Source organism: Ctenocephalides felis, unplaced genomic scaffold (assembly GCF_003426905.1).
Source record: "Ctenocephalides felis isolate EL2017-DRISC unplaced genomic scaffold, ASM342690v1 CF-g0.4_SCAFFOLD_00845, whole genome shotgun sequence".
Classification (NCBI taxonomy): Eukaryota; Metazoa; Arthropoda; class Insecta; order Siphonaptera; family Pulicidae; genus Ctenocephalides; species Ctenocephalides felis.
This window is the reverse complement of record NW_020536999.1, coordinates 7,249,441-7,273,368: the sequence shown is the minus strand read 5'-3', so window position 1 is coordinate 7,273,368 and position 23,928 is coordinate 7,249,441. Positions and strand designations below refer to the sequence as shown.

The 23,928-nt window shown below is 29.4% G+C and overlaps 1 protein-coding gene across 1 annotated transcript in view; it reads right to left on the bottom strand.

Annotated features, from left to right (window-relative positions):
* LOC113370687 (fibrillin-2-like) overlaps positions 1 to 23,928 on the bottom strand; it is a gene marked incomplete in the record, with an annotated part of 221,071 nt that overhangs the window by 127,015 nt on the left and 70,128 nt on the right. The window contains 3 exon segments of the mRNA XM_026611385.1: positions 1,031 to 1,224; positions 13,865 to 14,031; positions 23,290 to 23,371. Coding sequence (XP_026467170.1) covers positions 1,031 to 1,224; positions 13,865 to 14,031; positions 23,290 to 23,371 — 443 coding nt within the window.

The window sequence follows — 23,928 nt, the reverse complement described above, 5'->3', positions numbered from 1 at the left end:
TTGCTCGAATATTTTGTAATAACAAAACTTTATCCGCAAATTTAGTGTGATTTACAGCAGAATTTCACTGAATTTATTTATTGTTTAATTTTATGGATAATAAACAAAATTATTTTAATTTTAAATAGTAGAAAATAAATAGTTTATCTGGATTAAATAACTTTGAAAATAATTTTGTTATTATATATTTATATTTTATGATAGCGGATATATATTTTTATGACAGTGAAGTGAAAGTTTTCAAATAAATGTATTATATTTTCAAATAAAAAACATTTATGAATTTTTAAAAAATAATTAAAATTAAAATAATAATTAAAAGATACATGTTGATACATACTTGTTAATATCAATTTCAGTTTTAAAAATAATTAAGCTTTTCTATTCTGAGCAATTTTTATTAATTAAATTTAAAAATTCTATTTATTGTTTTGTTTAATAAAATATGATTTTAAAAACTGTGAACTATCGATTCGTTACTTAGACGTGTCTTTAAAGACTAGACAAACAAACAAATTTGTTTAGACACAAAATTAAAAAAAATTAAATTACTCTCTCACTTGCGACCGAGCTAGGTATAATTGTTTGTAAAGCCTTATATATTAATTCTCAGTTTTTTGTTGTTTTATTTGTGGCTTCTAGGGCTCAAAACTCTTTTTTTGAAGTTTGAGTAGAGGAAGTTACTTTTTCAAGTAGTCACACTGATTTAAATTAATATACAAACTGGTGTGAAAATCTAAATTAATATATACATTGGACAAAAGATAACACAAAACTATTCTGGAAACTATTTGCAGACTGATAAGATATCAAATGATAATTTAACCGATATGATTTCAAGAATCAAAACGCTTTCATCTATATTTTATATTTGGCTATATTTGTCATTTTCCACTTATACAGTGAAAACCGACTTTTTTCACTAGAAACCGGTTTTCAAATTCCATAATTTTCGCCAAAAAACCGGTTTTTAAAGCCGGTTTTGAAAACCGACAAACCCTACTGACCACTAAGTATCTATTTTTCTTACCGGTGTGTTTATACAATCGGCGTTTTCGTGACAATTGAAAGATCCGAGGAAACATTCGTCTTCATCGACACATTCAGGGCCTTCTTCAGGTTTGACCGAATATCCATCTTCACAACGACATTGAAAACTTCCCAAAGTGTTGACACAGTCGCCGTTTCCGCAAATGTCTGGGACGACTTTGCATTCGTCTTCATCTGGAAATAGAAAATAGAAAATTGTAAGTGAACTGGTGAAATAACGTTTATGGAAAACTGGTGCATGCAAAAACTGATTTATGAACAGATTCTGCCGCACAACAGACGAATGTTATGGCAAGGCCTTGTTATGAGAAACTTTCCATACTAAATATTCACAAAAGCTATGCGGTTGCCGTGCAGTCAGGCGTATTTCTCAAGTTGTCTTATAGAAAACCGATGCTAGAAACCGCACCAATGTCAAAGAAACGATCTCGGATAACAGTGTATTTCTGACCCAGCTTCATAACGTACGTGTGACCTTGCAGTTTACGCGTAAAACGCCTGAATGCACAGCAAATACATGACATTTTGACAGTATTCAGTATTATTCAGTAGCTTAATATATGAAGGTTATGTGGCAGAATCGATCACTTAATTTAAAATATAAAATAAGATGGATGAGTTGGAAAATAAGATAAAAAACGGTTGATCAAATTCGGACAAAAGTTAACAAATGAAGATATGAATCGTGAAAAAGTAGAAATGGACTGGTGAAAATGGTATCAAATGGATAAAAGTGGAAAAAGTTCAATATAAATTTGGATCTTAAATGGAAATCTTTATTACCACAATATCCAACTACTCAACCAACAATCTATGATAACAACAAATTAGTTAAACCAATTTTTTTTATCAAAGCCAAGTATTTGTTGAACAACTCGACCAAAAAACTAGTTATATCAATTGATAGCAACAAATTAGACATGTTCAAATTTATTAGTAGTGTATGGCATCGTGCCTTAAGGCAAAATGCTAGAACTTCCCGTACCATAATAGAATATTCGAACAATAAAATTTAGTAAAAAATGTATTTTTTAGATATTAAAAAAAAAACAAATTAAAAAAAATTTTTTCACAAAAATTCGGTTTTCAATACAAGCAGAAAGTTTTTGGAATCATTCAAATCGGATGCTTAGTTCTCCCAAAAACTGCGGTTTTTGCACATTTAGCTCGGTATCTCCGAAATGGCTAAACCTGTCTTTTCCAAAAACTAAAAGCCACTTCTCCCAGTAATTACGAATTGAATGTTTTTTGAATCATTCAAATCCGATACTCCGTTCTCTCAAAAACAAGATTTCAATTTTCTGCATTTTGTGTGTGTATGTATGTATGGATACAATTTTTAACTCCCCGTAAGGCAAGTTATAGTAATCGCAAAAAAAATCAAAAATCAAATTTTTTATATTTCTTTATGTTTCAGAGGTTTCTGAATATTTTGGCATACCTTAGAAAAAATGGATGTATGTGTGTGTGTGTGCGTGTATGTATGTGTGTGCGGATACAAATTTTCGTCGACGATTTCAGGATGAAGCAATTTGAATAATTCAAAAAACATTCGATTCGTATTGGAGACGTGCTGTTTAGTTTTTGCCAAAGGCAGGTCCAGCCGTTACGGAGATACGGAGCAAAAAGTGCAGAAAATAGAAATCGAGTTTTTGAGAGAACGGAGTATCCGATTTGAATGATTTGAGCAACATTCAATTCGTAATAACGAGAAGAAGTGGTTATAAGTTTTTGGCAGAGACAGGTCCAGCCGTTTCGGAGATACAGAGCTAAATTTGCAAAAAATGGCAGTTTTTGAGAGAACTAAGTGTCCCATTTATATGATTCAAAGAACTTTCTGCTTGCTTCAACAAAATAATTGCTTTTGCAAAAAAAAAATTTTTTTAATTTTTATTTTTCATAAAATATTTTTGTAATTTTGGATTAAAAATTCAAAAAATTGCCCAGGCTAAGCACAGTCTAAGCGCCACTCTGGTATAAATGTTTACCCAAGTGCGTTTAGACTGTTTTATACTACTGGAACAATTTTCCAATTTCGTGAAATACTACTGAAAAATGTGAAAATGCCGCCAAGCTAAGCACAGTATAAGTGAAAATGTCGCACAGAATTATTTGCAAATGCATATTAGACTGTGACTATAAGGGAGCACTTTTTCAATTTTGTGTAATTAGGCAACTAAACTATTTTTTTGAATTGAATTCGAAATGAAATGACGATGGGAGATAAATTGATTTATGATTTACAATTGATTTGCTCAGATATAACAAACAAGATAACAAAAATAATGAAAGTTACAGTATTTCTAATAATATATTGAAAACGTTTGAAATTTCTCGAATATTTCGTTACAGTACGGGAAGTTCCAGCTCACGTTGTTCCAAGGCACGTTGCTACACGCCACAAGTAAAGTTAAATTGGACCAATAAAATTAAATAACACATGCATTACCTATAATAATTATATTCAAGGTACAACATGCAAAAACATAAACAAGCTTTGGAAAATAAATAGAAACTGATGAAAATTAAAAAAGTCACTTAGTTCATTCATTCAATTAAATATTTACATAAACACACACTCTACTAATAATGTTTATCCTTTATTCTCACATGCACTTACTCTACTCTACATTTATTATATAATAAGGACAGACCTAAATTTTAATTCATGATGTTGATGTTGTTGTTGTGTTGATGATGATGATGATAATGACATCTGTGCTAATCATGTCAAGGCCTTAGGCTCAGCTAGGCTTAAATCAATCATTAGTAAGAAAAAAAATGAGGATAAACAATGGAAAACTTGCAACGAAATCAATTTTCGGAAGAATAGCTGCAAATTTTCCACCGACTGGCGTATTAGGTAGTAGACAGAGCGCTCGTGACAAAAATTTATATAGAACATTTATTGTTTGGCAAAATGTCTAAAATACTAACAATTTTTAGTATATTTTTAACGTGAGTAAGTTGCTTAGACAACTGTTTTTTTAACTTAATTTTGGCAATAGTGTCTTGTGGTGTTACTAGGTTTATTTAATTAAATGGCAGAAACGCATTATTGATCATTCGAAAAATTTTGTTGTCAAATTTAAAGCTTCATACAAGCATTATTGCCATTTAAAATTCAAGTTATTAGAGTATAATTTGGCAACGATGTTTTGATCGAAAAAAAAATTAAGAAGCATTGTTGCCAGATCAGATTTTTTTTAAATCAAAATTTTTACGCCAAATTTTGGCAAACAATGCAGTAGCGAACAAATTTGAATGAATTACGATGTTGTCAAAACATCAGAATTATTTCGTACATTTTTTTTGACATTTTTTTTCTAAAAGTATGGCAAAAATGCAGTAGTGAACGAATTTATGTAAAATGCGTTGTTGCCAAAGCATCAGAATTATTTCGTACATTTTTTTTGGCAAATTTTTCACCCAAAAGTTTGACAACAACTAGTAGTGATGAAATTTGAATGAAATGCAATGTTGCCAAAGCATCAGAACTATTTCTTCATTTTTTCGGGTCAAAATTTTTAATTGATAATGATGCAGTAGTCAACAAATTTGTATGATTTACGATGTTGCCAGAGCATCGGAATTATTTCTTTATTTTTTGGGACACAATTTTTTCATGAAAGTCTGCCAATAATGCACACTGAACAAATATGAATGAAATGCGTTGTTGCCAAAGCATCACAACTATTTCTTTGAGTCAAAATTTCTACCAAAAAGTCTAGCAACAATGCCGTAGTAAATAAAGTTAAATGAAACGCGATGTTGCCAAAGCATTATAATTATACTTTATTTTTTGGGGCAAAATTTTTACCCTAAAGTCTGGCAACAATGCAGTACTGAACAAATTTGGACAAAATGCAATGTTGTCAAAGCATCAAAATTATTTCTATGTTTTTAGGGTCAAAATTTCTACCAAAAGTCTGGCAATGTTGGATAAAATGCAATGTTGCCAAACATCGGAATTATTTCTTTGTTTTTGGGGCAAAGTTTTTGCCCAAGGTCTGGCAACAATGCAGTGTTGGGCAAAGTTATATGAAATGCGTTGTTGGTAAAGCTTAAAAAAAGATTCATATATTTTCAGGACAAAATTTTTACTCAAAAGTCTGGCAACAATTTTGGCGATGTTGCCAAATCATCGTAATTATTTCGTTATTTTTAGGTCAATATTTTTACCCAAAACTGACTCAAATGTCTGGCAACAATGCAGTAGAGAACAGAATAGAATGAAACGCGATGTTGCCAAAGGATCAGAATTATTTGTATATTTTTTTGATCAAATTTTTTATCCCTAGTCTAACAACAATGCAGTAGTGAACAAAGTTGTAATAAAAGCGTTGTTGCCAACTAAAGGTCAAAATTTGCATAATAGTTGCTGTAAAACCATCATTTAGATATAAAAAAAATTATCTTTGATTCTAGAAATCTGGCAACAGTGCATTTAATTAAAAACGTTGTTACAGAATAAAAAGCTGTTACGAAACTAACAGTAATTTATTTTATATCAAATCTTTTGGATCAGCAATGTTTGCTCAAAGTCTTGCAACAGAGTATGACCAAGAAAATTGATTGAAATCGCTGTTGCCAGATTGAAAACAACAAATTTACTATAAAAACTATCAGTAATATCAAGTTTGAATGTACTACCAAAATAGCAACAAATATTATTATTGTTGGACAGATATTAATTGAACGCGTTGTTGCCAAATTTTACATAAATTAGTGAGTATTTTTGTAAAATAAATCATTTATGAATCTTGTACAAACCAATTGTGATAAAAAAAAACTAATTGGAGTTGAAGATTTTAGTGCAAAATTTGGCAACAGCGTATTACCGATAATTTCTCCAAACATTTTGAGGCCAAATTTCGGTAAAATAGAATTGTTATGGATCTATCTTCGTATGAATTGGTAGTAAAAAACTGTACAAAAAAAGCATACACAATTATCAAACGGAACAAATTTAATATACATTTTTAAATAAATTTTTTATTTTGTACGTTGTGGTAACGCTATGTTATGGGACTATCTTCATATTAGTAACAAACTGTCCAAAATCTTTGTATTTGCTGTACGATCAGGCTTTCCCACATTAAATCTAACCTACAAACGCACAAACGTCGAATGACAAATGTATCGTAAATGCAACTTTGTGATGTCTAATTGTAACAGATACGTGAAGTTAAATTTTATGTGTAAAATGTTTGATAGCACATTTAATACATAGTTTTTTTTTACTTTGTGTTACTACTAACTCATACGAATATAGACCCATAACTTAGCATTACCATAACATTTCTATTTTATCAGAGAATTGGTTCCGTAATGTTTATCAGTAAAACATTAATTTGTTGCCTAATTTGTCGCACAAATAAAAATTTCATCTAAAAATGTATATTAAAAATGTTTCGTTTGATAATTGTGTATATTTTAAAATGTTTCCACTAGCTCTCTGTCTATGCTCTTATGTTAGTTAAGGATTGGTATTTAGAAAATGTTCAGTGATTTTTATTTAAATTTAAACGAGTACTTTCTCAAAATCAATTTTAATATCCCTGAACATTTTCCATGTGTCAATTAATTATTTTGTTGTAAATAAAACGAGGTGATTGATTTGAACTAAGCGTCAAAATTTATTCAAATCGATTTTTACATGTATAAGTTATGCATATGATAGTAGTTTTGTGTGCAGCTTACGTACTAATTAGATAACGAATAATTATTAATTAATGATTATCATTTAATAATAATTGATTATTAAACAAAATCAGTCAGTCTTATGTAGTTTCATTTATTCTACGTTTTGGAACAGACAGACGTGGAGATGGAAACTTAGAAAATGGAAAATAACATAGCGTTGTCATGGCAACACGAACTATGTTATTCTTGTTTAACGGTAGTGGAAACTAGGAACATGTCTATCTATTTGCTGTGCGATCAGGCGTATTTTACATATACAAGCAAAAAAGCATCATCTATAATTCTGTTATCATAACATTCTTGTTTGCTTGTTTATATGTAAAATTCGCCTGATCGCACGGTAAAATAGATAGACATTTTCATAATTTTCAATACGAAAAACAATCATAAGAGAGCGTTATAAATATAGTGACCCTGAGCGGATCAGAAGCATGGACTCTGAAAAAACAACAAAGAACTATATTGACGAGCAAGCTTAGAATACTCTTATTTCTATTCTTTGATAGAATAGAAATGCTTTGGCAAAGCTATATCACGATCTTATCTTTGTATGAGGTGGTAGTAACAAAATATCAAAAATCTATGTATTTGCTGTGCGATCAAGCGTTTCACACATAAAATATAACCTCCAAAACGCACAAACGTCGAATACCAATTCTATCACACGAGAAGTTTGGTTTTATGTATAAAACGCCTGATCGCCCAGGAAAGACATAAGTTTTTGACAATTTGCTACTACCAACTCATACGAAGATAGACCCGTAATTTAGCATTACTTGAATATTTCTATTATATCGTAAGATTGATCCCTAATGTTTGAAATTATAAAAATCAGAGAACTCTACTGACGACCCATTAAAAAAATTGAAAATGCTATATTTGACGAATGACTCTCTAAGGAGCAGAGACATGGACACTAAAGAAAAAAACGTGGATTCTGGAACTAAATTTCTATACCAGATGAAAAGTGGACGTTACTGGCGAGTATTTTAATAAAATTTTAACTCGGCTCGGCTTTTAAAGGATCAGACACATGGACTCAAAAAAAGAATTACACATACGAACCATTTGAATTTTAATATAAAATAGAAGACAGGTTGTTACTGACGAGCAAGCTGCTAAATAAATTCGATCAAATGTTACATCTGTAAAATCATGTATAAAAAAGGACTCTACTGACGAGCAAACTGCTTAATAATTTCGTTAAAATGTTACATCTGTGAAATCATGTATAAAACGGACTCTACTGACGAGCAAACTTAATTTCAAATGCTTTTTATATTTAAGTGGTACAGAATTTGTAGAACAAAAAAGAAACTCTACTGACGAGCAAACTGATAAAGTGGATGTCTCATATTTTAGTGAATTTTTAGTTTGCTCGTCAGTAGAGTCCTTTATATCTCCTATTCAAAAGAAAATTCGATTCGCTTGATAGCAGAGTTCTTTTTATATTTTAGTAAATTTTTAGTTTGTTCGTCAATAGAGTTCTTTAATTATTCCAGCAAATTTCGGGCTTGCTTGTTAGTAGAGTTTTTTTTTATTTCAGTCAATTTTCAGTTTGCTCGGCAGTAGAGTTCTTTTTATACTAAGTGATTTTTCAGTTTGGTCGTTAGTAGAGTCCTTTTATCAAATTGAGTGAATTTTCAGTTTGCTCGTCAGTAGAGTCCTATTTTATTACATTTTCTTTTCTTTTCTTTTTTATTTTATCAATTTTTTATTGTCATCAGAGTTCTTATTCTTACTAACTTCAGTTTGCTTCTCAGTAAAGTTTTTTTCTGTCTTAAGCCAATTTTCAGTTCGTCAGTCAAGTCCCTTTTACTTACAATTAGGTTTAAGAAAATTTTCATTTTGCTCGTCAGTAGAGTTCCTTTTCCTATTTTATGAATTTTTCTATTTTATCTTCGGTAGAGTTCTTTTTTCTGTTTTATTAAAAATTTATCGTCAGTAGAGTCCCTATTTTTTTAAACTTCAGTTTGCTCGTCAGTAGAGTTCTTTTTAGGAGGTATCCACTAATCACGTGATCGACTTTTCAAGGATTTTTGTGCTTCCCGAGAATAGCAATTATACTTATAGTAAGATTTTGAACGAAATATGTATAATATAAATCCTCTATCGATTATTTCAAGTAGGTTTTTTCGAATCCAGGACAAACGTTCCTCAAACCTGGTTCTAGGTTACGAAGCCCTGTTTCCTAACAATTGACCTCGATGACTAATAGTGTCTTTTAAAAGATTAAATCCCATAATAAATGACTACTGTGTTTTTTTCGACGATAAGAAGGTGAAAGCTATCCGGTAACATATGGTAGATGGATCTGACCGCCGGCGATATGGTACCGTTATGGTAATTCTGATGAAATTCCGTTAAAATGCATCGAAATTAATTCTAATTCCATCTATAATATAGTACATTATGAGTAGCCTATTTACTTAAAAAGAACTCTACTGACGTGGCAACTGAATCTGCATTCCATTGTAATAGAAAAGTTTCTTAAACAAAAGTAAAGGAATTGACTGACAAACTGAAATTTTACTGAGTAAGAAAAATAAGACTCTGCCGACGAAGTGATTACTTAATAAAAAAGCAAAAAAACTAACTCTACTTAAGTAAGATAGAAAAGAACTCTTCTGACAAGCAAACTGAAACAAAAAATAGGAACACTGCTAAAGAGCATACTCAAGTTTAAAAATAAAAAAACTCATGAGGAGCTAATTAAAAATTTACTAACATGTAAAAAACACTATTGATGAGCAAACTTAAAGTTACTAAAATGAGCAAAAAGAACTCTACTGGCAAGCAATTACATATTATCTACTTAATTATGAGAGAAAAGAACTCTACTGACAAGTAAACTAAAAATTTAATAAAACAAAAAAGAACTGTACTGGCGAGCAATATGAAAATTCACTCAATTTTGAAAAAAGAACTCTACTGATGAGCAAAATAAAAATTTGCTTATTTTTTAGAAGCAAGCAAACTGAAATTTACTTAATTGTGAGAGAAAAAAACTCTACTGACAAACAGACTGCAATTTTATAAAATAAGAGAAATAAAAATAATTCAACTGACGAGCAAAAGAAAAATACACTGAATTATGAAAAAGGAAAATCTACTGGCAAGCCAACCAAAAATCACTGTATTGTAAGAAAAAGAACTCTACTGACGAGCAAACCAAAAATCACTTGATTGTGAGAAGAAAGGAACTCTAATGACCAGCAAACTGAAATTTTTCTTAAATAAGAGAAAAAAAGACTCTACTGACGAGCAATATAAAAATTTGCTTATTAATGACCAATCTAAAATTTAACAAAAAAAAAAAGAACTCGACTGACGAGCCACCTGAACAAAAAAATATAGAACTTTACTAATGAAAAAATTGAAAGATCTCTTAATTAATACTCAAAGGACTCTACTGTTTGACGAAGAAAGGAACTCTACTGACGAAATTCACTTATTGACGATGAAAGGAACTCTACTGCGAACAATATATAAAATGTTACTTATGAGAATAAGGAACTCTACTGACGAACAAACTGAAAATTTACTAAAATCAAAAAAATAAAGAACACTACTGACGAGCAAAATAAAATTCACTTATTTATGAAAAAAACTGAAAATTTAACAAAGAGAAAAAGAACTCTACTGACGAGTATATTGAAAATTCTCTTTATTCCCGTCAGTAGAGTCTATTTTTAACTCAGTTTATTCTTCTAATTAATATTATTATTAAAAATAAATAATTCCCCACGTCTGTCTGTATTCATCCATTTAGAAAAAATATACATAGAACGATGTCGTCACAATTTGATACAAGGCAACTCTTTCGTTCACAAAATCATCAAAAAAATGATGATGATCACTTAAAATTGGCCAACCTGTACCAAAATAACTTAGAAATAGTAAAGTTATATAGTATAGTACAGTATAGTCATAAAAATAGTTCCAACCACAACCACGTTAGTCCCATATGATGATGATATGGATGATAAGAAAATATTTAGAGAAATCATCATCAAAAATTGAACCGATTTAGTAAATATGTATCTGGTTAATAATATTAATACTAAAATTAAACCTGGTCTAACTCAAATCATTTTGATGATGATTTTTCCTGATGGATGTGATTTTGGCAGTGAATTTTCAAAATAGCAGCAAATATTGTGACTTGTTTTTTACATTTGCAGCTATTATTTTAGCTTAAAGAAGACTAGTTGATTATTTTGGGATAGATAAAGAATATATCACTAGAATCCAAATTGTAGTCTTTGGTGAATTTTTGGTATTTGGTATTTGGTGATGATGGATGCCAAAGTGGTGTAGGTAATAGAAAATTATTGTCAACCTATTGTCACTTTGATGTAGATGTAAGATTTGCATATCACAGCTGGATAAATGATCAAGTTTCAATTTCAAGAATGTCAAAATCAATTTTAATAATAACTAAGTCAACATCAGGCAGTTTTTGGCGTTTGACCAACAAAATGGATTTTAATCTAGCAAATTGAGCAAAAAATTAGTGGTGTATGGCATTGTGCCTTAAGGCAAATTGCTAGAACTTTCCGTACCGTAATGAAATATTCTAGAAATTTTAAACGTTTTCAAATATATTATTACAAATAATGTAACTTTCATTATTTTTACCATCTTATTGTTATATCTGAGCAAATCAAATGTCATCAATCATAAATCAATTTATCTACAGAACATCCAGACAATCGTCATTTCATTTCGAATTCAATTTAAAAAAAAAATAGTTGCCTAATTTTTGCACAAAATTGAAAAAGTGCTACCGTATAGTCACAGTCTAAACGCATTTGCGAATAATTCTGTGCGACATTTTCACTTATACTTTGTTTAGATTGGCGGCATTTTCACATTTATCAATAGTTTTCACAAAATTTAAACGCACGTGGGTAAACATTTGTACCAGAGTGGCGCCTAGACTGTGCTTAGCCTGGGTAATTTTTTCTGAGATATGCCAAAATGTTCAGAAACCTTCAAAACGTCGAGAAATGCAAAAATTTTCATTTTCGTTTTTCGGCCCGTTACTATAACTTACTCTACGGCAAGTTAAAAATCCAGGAACTAAAAGATTTGGATAAAAATTACAACTGTCCATTATAATCTGAAAATGATATATGCAATAGACTTTTGCAAAACAATTCGTAGGGGTTCCAGCAGCCCTTCACTAATTATTTTAAACTTCTATATTCGAATTTACGAAAATTACCAAAAAAATAAGTAAATCAAGTTTCTGATTGCTTGGCATAAATGCTTTAAGGTCAGTGACAAGACTCGACTTGAAATATGCACAAGAAAAGTTATATTTAATACTAAAGTTAATTGCGAAGCTTTATGAGAACAGAGTTTTATACAAGGCGGAAAAATTGTAAATATGACGTGAGTTTTTTTACTCACTGTCAGTAACTATGGCTAAAGATGGAATTAATTTAAAATAAACTAATTTTTATTGTATCCTTAAATAGTACAAGGTTGACACTAAGCGCGGCTTTTACTCTTATTGTTAGATTGCTTCAAATGATTCTTTAGGTTTGTTGAGGTTGTGGTAGAAATGTATAGTGAGAAATTTAGCTGTCGATTAGTAGAAAATATTTTTTTGATCGGTTATGAAGAGTGTTTGTTGAAACAAGGATTATCAAAACAAACATTTTAGTCAAATTTTGCATTTTTGTTTCTGCAAAGGTTAAAACAATCATCCCAAAGCTATGTTAAAATTGGTTTTAAAAATGTCATTCTGGTGATTTTTCACTCAATACTGCTCTGATTGTCCAGTTAAAGTTTTGGACAACCTAATTAAGCAACAATCAATTCGGCTAATAGAAACAATTTGGCTATGTTTAAAAAATTATTGGGGGTTGGTGGAAATTCTTCTCCACATCCACCAAATGTTTCTGACCACAAACCATCTGATTTAAACCATTGAATTTAAAAAAAAAATCATGATGGTGTCAAATTGTGTGTAATTCAGTTTTTGTTAATAAAAACTAGAAGTTTTATAAACTTGGGATAATGATGCTTCTTGGAAAATAACAAAAGGGCATCGATCAAAATGGTATACATAGCAAAGTTATTTAATTCTACGCAAAAATTGTCTTTGATTTTCTAACAAAAATGCGCACTTAGTTGCCAACGATAACTATCACTTTCTAGAAAATATGCGCACTTATATACTTAGTTGCCAATCTGATAACTAAAAAAGATTTAACAAAAAATATATAAAATTAAGATATAATATAATTCCGTTCTGAGTAAGAAAATGTCAAGTAGATTTGTTAAGAAATGGCTTTATGAAGAAACTGAAACCAAATGCCCAAATGTAATCATATGTACAAAAATTTGCTATAATTTATTAAAAAAAGAAAAAACTTTGATTAAAACCTAATATAAAATCTTAAGCTTAGTATTACATTAAGTATCACTAGCTTAAGTAATGCATTAAATAAATTTCAAAAAAACAGTAATAAAATTAGTTTGAAATTTTCGTTTGTTGGCTTATTCCGAAATTTTACTTATGATGTTTAATATCAATTTCAATTTAATAGCGATTTTATCTTAAAAGTCATCATTCACATTTTTTTCAGAAGGAAAAAAAAATTTGGATGGGGGCCATAACGTTTTTATAAACCTCAAGGTGGGGCGGGGCCCAAAAAAGGTTGGGAATCACTGGTTTAAACTGTGGCTATACGGGAGCACTTTTTCAATTTTGTGTAATTAGGCAACTTTCAAATTTTTTTGAAATTGAATTCGAAATGAAATGACGATTGTTAATGTAATAATTGATTTATGATTTACATTTGATTTGCTCAGATATAACAAACAAGATAGCAAAAATAATAATATATTTGAAAACGTTTCAAAATTCCTCGTATATTTCATTACGGCACGGAAATTTCCGGCAATTTGCCTTAAGGCACGATGCCATACACAACTATTTAATTAATTAGTTTACTCCATCACTTCGCATCCATCCCAAAATTTTCCTTACCCTTTCATCTCTACCGCGGATCGCAAGGGCGTATTTTAGGCAAAGGAGCAGGTGTCGGATAAGGATAAGGTCTCTTAAAATATAATCTTAAACTATGTCTACCGATGCAGGTGGTGTCGTCCTGTCCAGGATACAATCCGTTGGTGCACTGACATCTGTAACTGCCCAAAGTGTTGGTACATTGCCCACCATTGCAAATCCTTGGATTTTCCACACATTCGTCGACATCTGTGCAGGTCCTGCCGTCTAGGAGAAGCGAATAACCGGTGCTGAAAGAAGAAGGAGAAAATTATAAAAAAAATGCATGATTTCAGAAACAAACGATTTGGGTTTGATTTTGGAAAATCCAAGATAAGCCAAGGAGTTTCAGAGTATTATTTACGTCAAAGCAACTTTCTAACTTCCCGTAGGGTAAGTTAATGTAATGGGCCGAAAATCGGAATTGAAAATTTTAACATTTCTCGACGTTTTGAAGGTTTCTGAACATTCTGGCATACTTCAGAAAAGATGGATGTGTGTGTGTGTGTGTGTGTATGTATGTATGGATAAATTTCCAGTCACGTTTCCGGGCGAACGAATCAACCGATTTGAATGGTTCAAAAAACATTCGATTCCTATAGATAGGGAAAAGAGCTGATTAGTTTTTGGCAAAGGCAGGTCCAGCCGTTTCGGAGATACGGAGCAAAGAGTGCAGAAAATAGAAATCAAATTTTTGAGAGAACGGAGTATCCGATTTGAATGATCTAAAAAACATTCAATTAGTAATGGTTGGGAGAAGTGTTTATTAGTTTTTTGGCAAAGGCAGGCCCAGCCATTTCGAAGATACGGAGCTAAATATGTAAAAAATGGCAGTTTTTGGGAGAACTAAGCGTCCGATTTAAATGATTCAAAGAACTATCTGCTTGTCTTAACAAAATAATTGATTTTGGATTTTTTTTTTTTTTTTTTTTTTTATATCGAAAATATTTCAGATTTTATTTTGAATTCTGACTATAGTTCTAATATACTTTACAAATAATTTCAACTTTGCAATTTTGTTTATATAATTTTTATAGATATTAGACAATGTAATATTAATAATAATCAATTTGAAAACATTCAGTATTCCTCGAACATTTCGTTACGGTACGGGAAGTTCCAGCAATTTGCCTTAAGGCACGATGCCATAATTGCCTCAAGACAGAATTCCACTTACAGCTAGTTTGCAAATGCGTTTAGACTGTGACTATACGGGAGCATTTTTCAGTTTTGTGCAAATTAGGCGACTATTTTTTTTTGAAATTGAATTCGAAATGAAATGACGATTGTTAATGTAATAATTGATTTATGATTTACATTTGATTTGCTCAGATATAACAAGATTGCAAAAATAATGAAAGTTACAGTATTTGTAATAATATATTTGAAAACGTTTTAAATTTCTCGAATATTTCATTACGGTACGGGAAGTTTAGGGAATTAGTCTTAAGGCACGATGCCATACACCACTAGTTTTTTTTATCATTTACCAATGGGTGTACCGACCCTCTCACTAACCCTAGACGTATCAAAACAACTGTCAGTATTTAAATTTAAAATAAAACTATTTAATAGTCTTTTTTACATAAATGTTTATGTTGAACTGCATTCTGTTTGTTATTTATAATACTTTGTTGCATACGTTTCGAAATGAGCGCGGTCAGTGATTTGTAAATAGATAAATTTATTTACATAACCTCAAAGACTTTATTACTTTGATGTTTTGTAACAGATTGAATAATTTGTTTGAACAGGTAAGGTTGATATATATTATATATATATATATATATATATATATATTTAATTTTTATTACCGATGCAACATGGTCGTAAAATAGTTGATGCATTTACAGCCTTTTCCGAGTTCCTTTGAAGTAAAAAAAACTGACAGTTGTATTTATTTTTAGGATAAACATTCCTGTCCAACAAAATACTATGATAATTTTAAGTTTAAAATAAAATCGGTTAAAATAAATAACAACCCAAACATCGTTTCTTTCCTTATCCCATTGCACCGGACTAATGGCGATTCGAGAATTATAAAATTATTTACTCATGCATTAATAATAATAATAATTATTAATATTATTATTATATATCTTTGTGGTTATATCTCCAAGCTGTACCTTTTATGATTTATGTATTTATTTATATAAATATAATAATAAATAATATAGAAACAACAAAAAGATAGAAAGGTTATACGAAGTCGTAAAGTACATTTTCTTGTTGCGGTCAAACCCACAAATAGATAGAGAGCTGGGCGAAAAATTGCAGATATAGTAAGATTTTGTTGAGACGATTTACCAGAAACCAGCTGTAAAATACGTCTTAAGTGAGAAAGCGTTTTATGCGTAATAGTAGCTATAGAATAAAAAAAAATTAAGTATGATCGTCTTAACGGGGTTCTACTGTGGTAATAAATGTAAATGTTTTTTGTCTTACAAAATGTAAATCTTACTTTTACTGTACTGAATTTTTTTTCAAAATGGGTAAATTAAAATTCACGTAAATTAAAATTCACTAAATCCATAGTTTTTGGACAGTTTATGATTACTTACTCATGCGAAGATAGACCCGTATCATAACATTTACATTTTATTAATATTTTATATTTAGATTTGCGCAAATTTTCAAAAAAAAGTAGAAATTTTAATTTTTTACTCTTTTGTATTATAATTGTAGACTTAAGAATAAAAATTAAGAATCCCAGTTTTTAGAAAACAATTAGTTAAAAATATAGATTTGTAGATTTTTTTTTAATAACATGGAAAAATTAAAAAAAATAATATAAAACATTTAGTAATAGAAAGTTAAAAAAAATAGTAAAATAAAGAATAAATCTTAAATTATCATATTAGAAAGTTAAATTTACATAATTGGAATATAATTAAAACTGAAGGAGGAAAACAAAAAATTCTAATATTTAAGAAAGTATTTTTATAGTGAAATAGTTTTAAATAGGAATAAAAAGTCCTAGACCGTTTCAAGGAGCTCCACAGGACGTACCGTTTGTACTACGAATGTGAAATTTTAATACAATATACTTTTAGGGATATAGCTTAATATCAAGCATTAATTTTGTTAAGTTTTAACGTCCATTTAAAATTATAATTTTTTTTATTAAAATCTGCACCTGATTATTTTGGAGATGTAAATAAGAATGAAAGTTCTAGACCGTTTCAAGGAGCTCTCCAGGACGTACCCTTTGTACTACAAATGTGCAATTTTAGTATAATATTCTTCAAAATATCTATTTTAATAACAAAGGCTCAAATAATAAAAATTTAGCACCAAATTGACATTATAAAATATTTCATCAAAATTTGCACCTGTAAATGATTGATGTAAATAGGAATAAAAGTCCTTGACCGTTTCAAGAAGCTCTGCAGGGTGTACCGTTTGTACTACAAATGTGTAATTTTAGTATAATATTTGTTGAAACACCTATTTTAATGTCAAATACAAAAATTATACGGTTTTTCGCACCCAATTTAAATTATAAAGGATTTTATCAGAATTTGCACCTGATTATTTTGGAGATGTAAATAAGAATGAAAGTCATAGACCAATTCAAGGAGCTCTACAGAACGTACCGTTTGTGCTACAACTGTACAATTTTAATATAATATTCTTAGATGCATCTATTTTAAAGTCAAATACTAAAATTATACGGTTTTTAGCACCCAATTTAAATTATAAAGGATTTTATCAAAATTTGCACCTGATTATTTTGGAGATGTAAATAAGAATGAAAGACATAGATCAATTCAAGGAGCTCTACAGGACGTACCGTTTGTACTACACATGTGCAATTTTTGTATAATATTCTTTGCAGTATCTACTTTAATATCAAAAACGAAAATTAAGAAATTATAACGCCCAAATGTAATTATAAAATATTTTAAGCAAATTTGCATCTTATTGAATTGTAGATGTAAATAGGAATGAAAGTCCTAGACCGTTTCAAGGAGCTCTACAGGACGTACCGTTTGTTCTACAAACATGCAATTTTAATATAAAATACCTTAATATATCTACTATAACTACAATTGGGCGTTTAGATATTTATATCTATCGATATTTATATTTATTGATATTTCTGTTTCCATGTGTCTCAAAACTATCTATTCTATTTAGAATCTTCTGACACGTCTAATTTAGAGTTAGTTTTAGCTGCAGCTATAAATGCGACGAAAATAGTCCCTCAGTCATTTCAACCTACTTACTTAAATAAATAATCCTTGTCTGACAAATGTTGCAGCTTTTCAGAAATGGAAACAAAAAAACGCATACAGAAATTGTGAGAAGGCACGAAAATTTTCGAATTTTGCAAAAGGGGTAAAGGACATTGAACATACAAATTCTTATAATTATAATTTCAATCCGGTGAAAAAAATGATTGAGTTTAGCATTTGAGGTGATAGTAGGAATACTTAAAAATAATTTGTTCAAGTTGCATGTTTGTAGTACAAACTGTACGTCCTGTAGAGCTCCTTGAATCTAACTATTTGCACTCTAATACATCTGCAATATCATGAGATGCAAAGTTTGATAAAATCGTTTTTAATTACCATTTGGCAAACTAAATCATCAATTTTAGCATTTGTAATTAAAATAGACATATCTAAGATCAAAATATCTAAATTGTGCATTTGTAGTGCAAAAGGTACGTCCTGTAGAGCTCCTTGAAATTGCCTAAGACTTTCAATCCTATTTACATCTACGATACACTAATGAGAGCTGAGAGCTTTCTATGTACTATATGCAAATAGTAGCAAATATTTTTGACTTTTTAATAAAAAAACTATATAGTTTAGTATTTTTATATCTTGTAAACACTTTGAGAAGCAACATACTGAAATTGCGAAGTTGTAGTACAAACGGTACGTCCTGTAGAGCTCCCTGAATCAGACTAGGTCTTTCATTCCTATTTACATCTACAATACAATAGGATGCAAGTTTCGATAAAATCTTTTATAATTTCAATTAGGCGTTAAAATTCCTTAATTTTAGTATTTGGTATTAAAATAGATGCCAAAGAATATTATGCTTAAATTGCATATTTGTGGTACGAACGGTACGTCCTGTAGAGCTCCTTGAAACGACCTAAGACTTTCATTCATATCTACTTCTACAAAATACACTAAGATGCAATATTGGTTTAAGAAAATTATAATCTCGAATGGGCGTTAAAACTTCACAAATTTAGTATCGGGCATTAGAATAGATGATTCTAAGAATTTTATATTAAAATTACACATTTGTAGTATAAACGGTACATCCTGTAGAGCTCCTTAAATCAGACTAAATATTTCAATCTTATTTACATCTACAAAACATTGAGACGCAAATTTGTTTAAAATATTTTATAATTGCAATTGAGCATTAAAACTCTATAATTTTAGTATTTGACATTAAAATAGATGCTTCAAAGAAGTTTATACAAAAATTGCATATTTGTAGTACAAATGGAACGTCCTGTAGAGCTCCTCGAAACAGACTAGGTCTTTCATTCTTATTTACAAGTACAATACACTAAGATGCCGATGAAATATTTTTATAATTTCAATTGGGCGTTAAAACTCTTTAATTTTAGTTTTTAACATTAAAACAGATGCTTCTAAGAATATTATACTAAAATTGCATGTTTGTAGTACAAACGGTACGTCCTGTAGAGCTTCTTGAATACGACTACTTCCATTCGAATGAGTCATAAAATTAAAATTACATAGAGGTGCGAATTTTGATAATTTTCGATCGAGGTGGATTCATTATGTATTTTTTAATCGATAATCGACTGTTTCCTTTCTCATAACGTGTTAATGATTATTATATAATATTAAATGATCAATCCAGTTTGAAAAAGTAACAACATTCTTGAAAACGATTTGAAAGCGTTTTGCACGTTTAAACTATGACGAAATGCATTGAGTATCTAGAAAAGAGTTAGAGGTATTTATAATTGCATACACAATTAAATTAATAGGTCGCACTTAATTTTAATTAATCGTAGAGACCTAGTTTATGAGCGAAAAAATATTTACGACTTGTGTTTAATAAATAAAAAATATAGAACCGTTAATGTGCCCTTGTGGAACTCCAAAATTGATAAAAATTGCAATTTCTTTGAAAAAACTAAATAGATAATAATGACTGTGTGAGACGCACCTTTGATACTAAAAAGTTGTGATTTTAATATATTATTAATAGATATATTTATTTTATTGACAAATACTAAAATTGATGATTTTTATCGTCCAATTGTTAATACACCGGATTGTTTTAAAATTTGCATCTCGGTGTAATTTCAATGATTCATTCGAATGAAAAAAGTCCTATTCAAAGAGCTCTACAGGATGTACCGTTTGTATTACATATAAGTAATTTTAGTAAAATATTCTTTGAAGCATTTATTTTAATGTCAAATAATAAAATTTAACGCCCAAACTAAATTATAAAAGATTTTATCAAAATTTGTACCTAATTATTTTGGAGATGTAAATAGGAATGAAAGTCTTAGACCGTTTCAAGAAGCTCTACAGAACGTACCGTTTGTACTACAAATGTGCAATTTTAGTACAATATTCTTTAAAGCATCTATTTTAATGTCAAATATTAAAATTATAAAGTTTTAACTCCCAATAGAAATTATAATTTTCTTCATCCAATTGTGTATATTAGTGTATTTTGTAGAAGTAAATAGGAATGAAAGTCCTAGTCTGATTCAATGAACTCTACAGGATGTACCGTTTGTACTACAAATGTGTAATTTTAGTATAATATTCGTTGAAACACCCATTTTATTGTAAATTACTAATATTATGGAGTTTTAACGCCCAATTAAAATTATAAAAATATTTCATCGAAATTTGCATCTTAGTGCATTGTAGATGCAAATAATAATGAAAGTCTAAGATCGTTCCAAGGAGCTCTACAGGACGTACCGTTTGTACTACAACTTTGCAATTTCAGTACAGTGTTTCTCAAAGTTTTTACTAAATATAAAAAATACTAAACTATATAGTTAATTAACAAAAAGTATAAAATATTTGCAAGTATTTGCACATAGTACAGAAATCTCTTAGCTTAGTGTTTCCTATTTACATAGGATTGAAATACTTGGTCTGATTCAAGGAGCTTACAGGACGTACCATTTGTACTACAAATGTACAATTTTGATATTTTGATCTTAGATATGTCTATTTTATAAAAGATATTATCAAAATTTGCATCTCATGATATTGCAGATGTATTAGAGTAGAAATTGTTTGATTCAAGGAGCTCTACAGGACGTACCGTTTGTACTACAAACTTATAACTTGAACGCATTATTCTTATGTATATCTATTTTGACCACAAATTTAAAAAAAAAAAGATTCTATTCACTCAGTTAAAATTATAGGCATTTTTGTACGAAAACATAGAGATTATAGAAAATTTGGATTATTGTACAAAATCATTTTCTAAGAGCTCTACAGGACGTACCTTTCGTAGCAAAAATTTCGAATTTTTACATATTTATATATTAACATGTCCTTCATATTGTCAATGATAATTTTTGTCTAATTAAAATTTTATTTTATTATAATAATTTTTCAGCCACGAGTTGTAAGTACAGGTATATGATAAATCAATTTCAAAAAGCTCTTCAGGGCTAACGATTCATCACAAATTATTCACAATTTTTTATTTATTTACTTTAATAAAACTAGTTTTTTTTAAATCGTGTATTTAATTCTATTTTTTTATTCCGATACTATTTTTCACACTTAATGAATGTATGTCGGTTTCTTAGAAAACTTTTTTCGACAGCGGATGCACAAATGATCTTTAGATACGAATTATCAAGTTTTTTTTTTATAAATACATAATGGAGAACTGTATAAATAAAAAGTTAAGACTTGAATAGCTGCATATATACATACATACATATTTAAATATTTATCTGTAATAAGTTATCGCCTGTTACGTCAATATTTCACTAAAGTCGATGAATGGCCCTTTCGAAACTTTCTTAGATTAGAAATGGATTTTTTAGGCCGAATCTTTCTGTATTAACATATTAATTGTTATATATCGATCAGAAAATTTATATTTATATATACGCATATATATATATATATATATATATATATTGTATAAGTATATTAAAAGTTCTGAGGACAGTCGTGCAATAAGTCTAAAAGCTTTCAATGTACTTTGTGCAGATAGACGCAAATATTTCATACTTTTTGTTAAAAAGCTATATAGTTTAGTATTTTTAGCATTTAGTAAACACTTTGAGAAACCTCATATTGAAATTACAAAATTGTAGTACAAACGGTTCGTCCTGAGAAGCTCGTTTAAAAAGACTGAGAGCTTTCTATGTACTTTGTGCAAATAGTCGCAAATATTTCATACTTTTTGTTAAAAAACTGTATATTTTAGTATTTTTTATATTTAGTAAACACTTTGAGAAACAACATACTGAAATTGCAGAGTTGTAGTACAAACGGTGCGTCCTGAGGAGCTCGTTTAATAAGACCGAGAGCTTTCTATGTACTTTGTGCAAATAGTCGCAAATATTTCAAACTTTTTGTTACTAAACTATATAGTATAGTATTTTTTATATTTAGTAAACACTTTGGGAAACAACATACTGAAATTACAAGACTATAGTACAAACAGTGCGTCCTGAAGAGCTCGTTCAATAACTGATATAAAAATCCTTAGAAAAAAATTAGTTACCATTTATGTATTATAGAGCAATTTGCAATTAGACGTACAAATTTTGATAAAACCATTTTTAATCCGAAATTTTGTTTAAAAAAATCATCGATTTTAGTATTTGTTGTTAAAATAGACATTTTGAAAAATAATCTTGCCAAATTACAAGACTGTACTATAAATAGTATAGTAGTAATCAAATAAATACTAAACAAATTGCTTTTAATGCACTTAAGCAAAATTTATGGGAGTTTGTTTATAAAATTATTAATAACTCGAATTAGAATATAAAAATCATCAGTTTTAGTATTTGTCGTTAAAATAGACATTTTGAAAAATAATTATGCCAAATTACAAGCTTGTACTATAAATAGTATAGTAGTAACTAAAATTGTCCATCACTTGATGTATGTGAATCAATAATAATCATTTTGTACTACCAACAAAAAAAATTTCGCCGAAACCGCCAGACCTGCCTTTGCAAAAACGTAAACAACTCTTCACACCACCAATACAAACAAAATATTCTTTGAATCATTCAAATCGGACGCTCCGTTGTCCCAAAAACTGAACTACCACTTCCCGCACGTTTTGCCGCGTATCTCCAAAACGCCTAGACCTACCCTCACCAAAAACTAATCACCACATCTCCCCACAAATACAAATCGAATGTTGTTCGAATCATTCAAATCGATCAATCCGTGCGCCCGTAATCGTCGACGCAAAAATTGTATCCGCAATGCACATACACACTACACATACACAATTGAAATTAATTAAAAAATTGTGTTTTTTCTTACCTGCAGGCACAGGAATAACTTCCAGGTGTGTTCAGGCAAATTCCGTCGCAGTCTCCATTCGAATATTCGCATTCGTCGATATCTGTCAATTTAAAATACAAAGCTGTCAGCAAAGTTACCACGATCACCCCTACTAATGGTTCCGTTTGCATTTTTAGGCATAGTTAGGGAAAGGACACTTTTTTTATTTTAAATTAAATTTTGGGTTTTTAAAACACTTAAATTACTGATATGCACAAATTTTAAAAGTTTACATCACTATTTATCAGAATTTTGTACCAAAGGTTTGTTGTTTGACTAAATTTTTGCAACAAAAAGATGGAGAAATCTAGAAAAATATTAAAGAATAATAAAATCATGTTTTAAAAATTATGTTAACATATACTGAAATATATAAAATTTATATTTATATTTTATACAAATTTTAATAATTTACGAGCTACTAATATTTTAGTAATTAACTAAATAACGTTCACTAAAAGTATCTAATAGATAATTTTTAGGTAAAACTTTGTTTGACTTGTATGCAGTTACCATATTTTCTGGCTTGTAATTAATTTGTGGTAAAAAATTTCTTAATAACGTTTTAGTAAAACTTTTAGAGAATTTTATCTAGTTTTTGCTTGTAAAGACCGATTT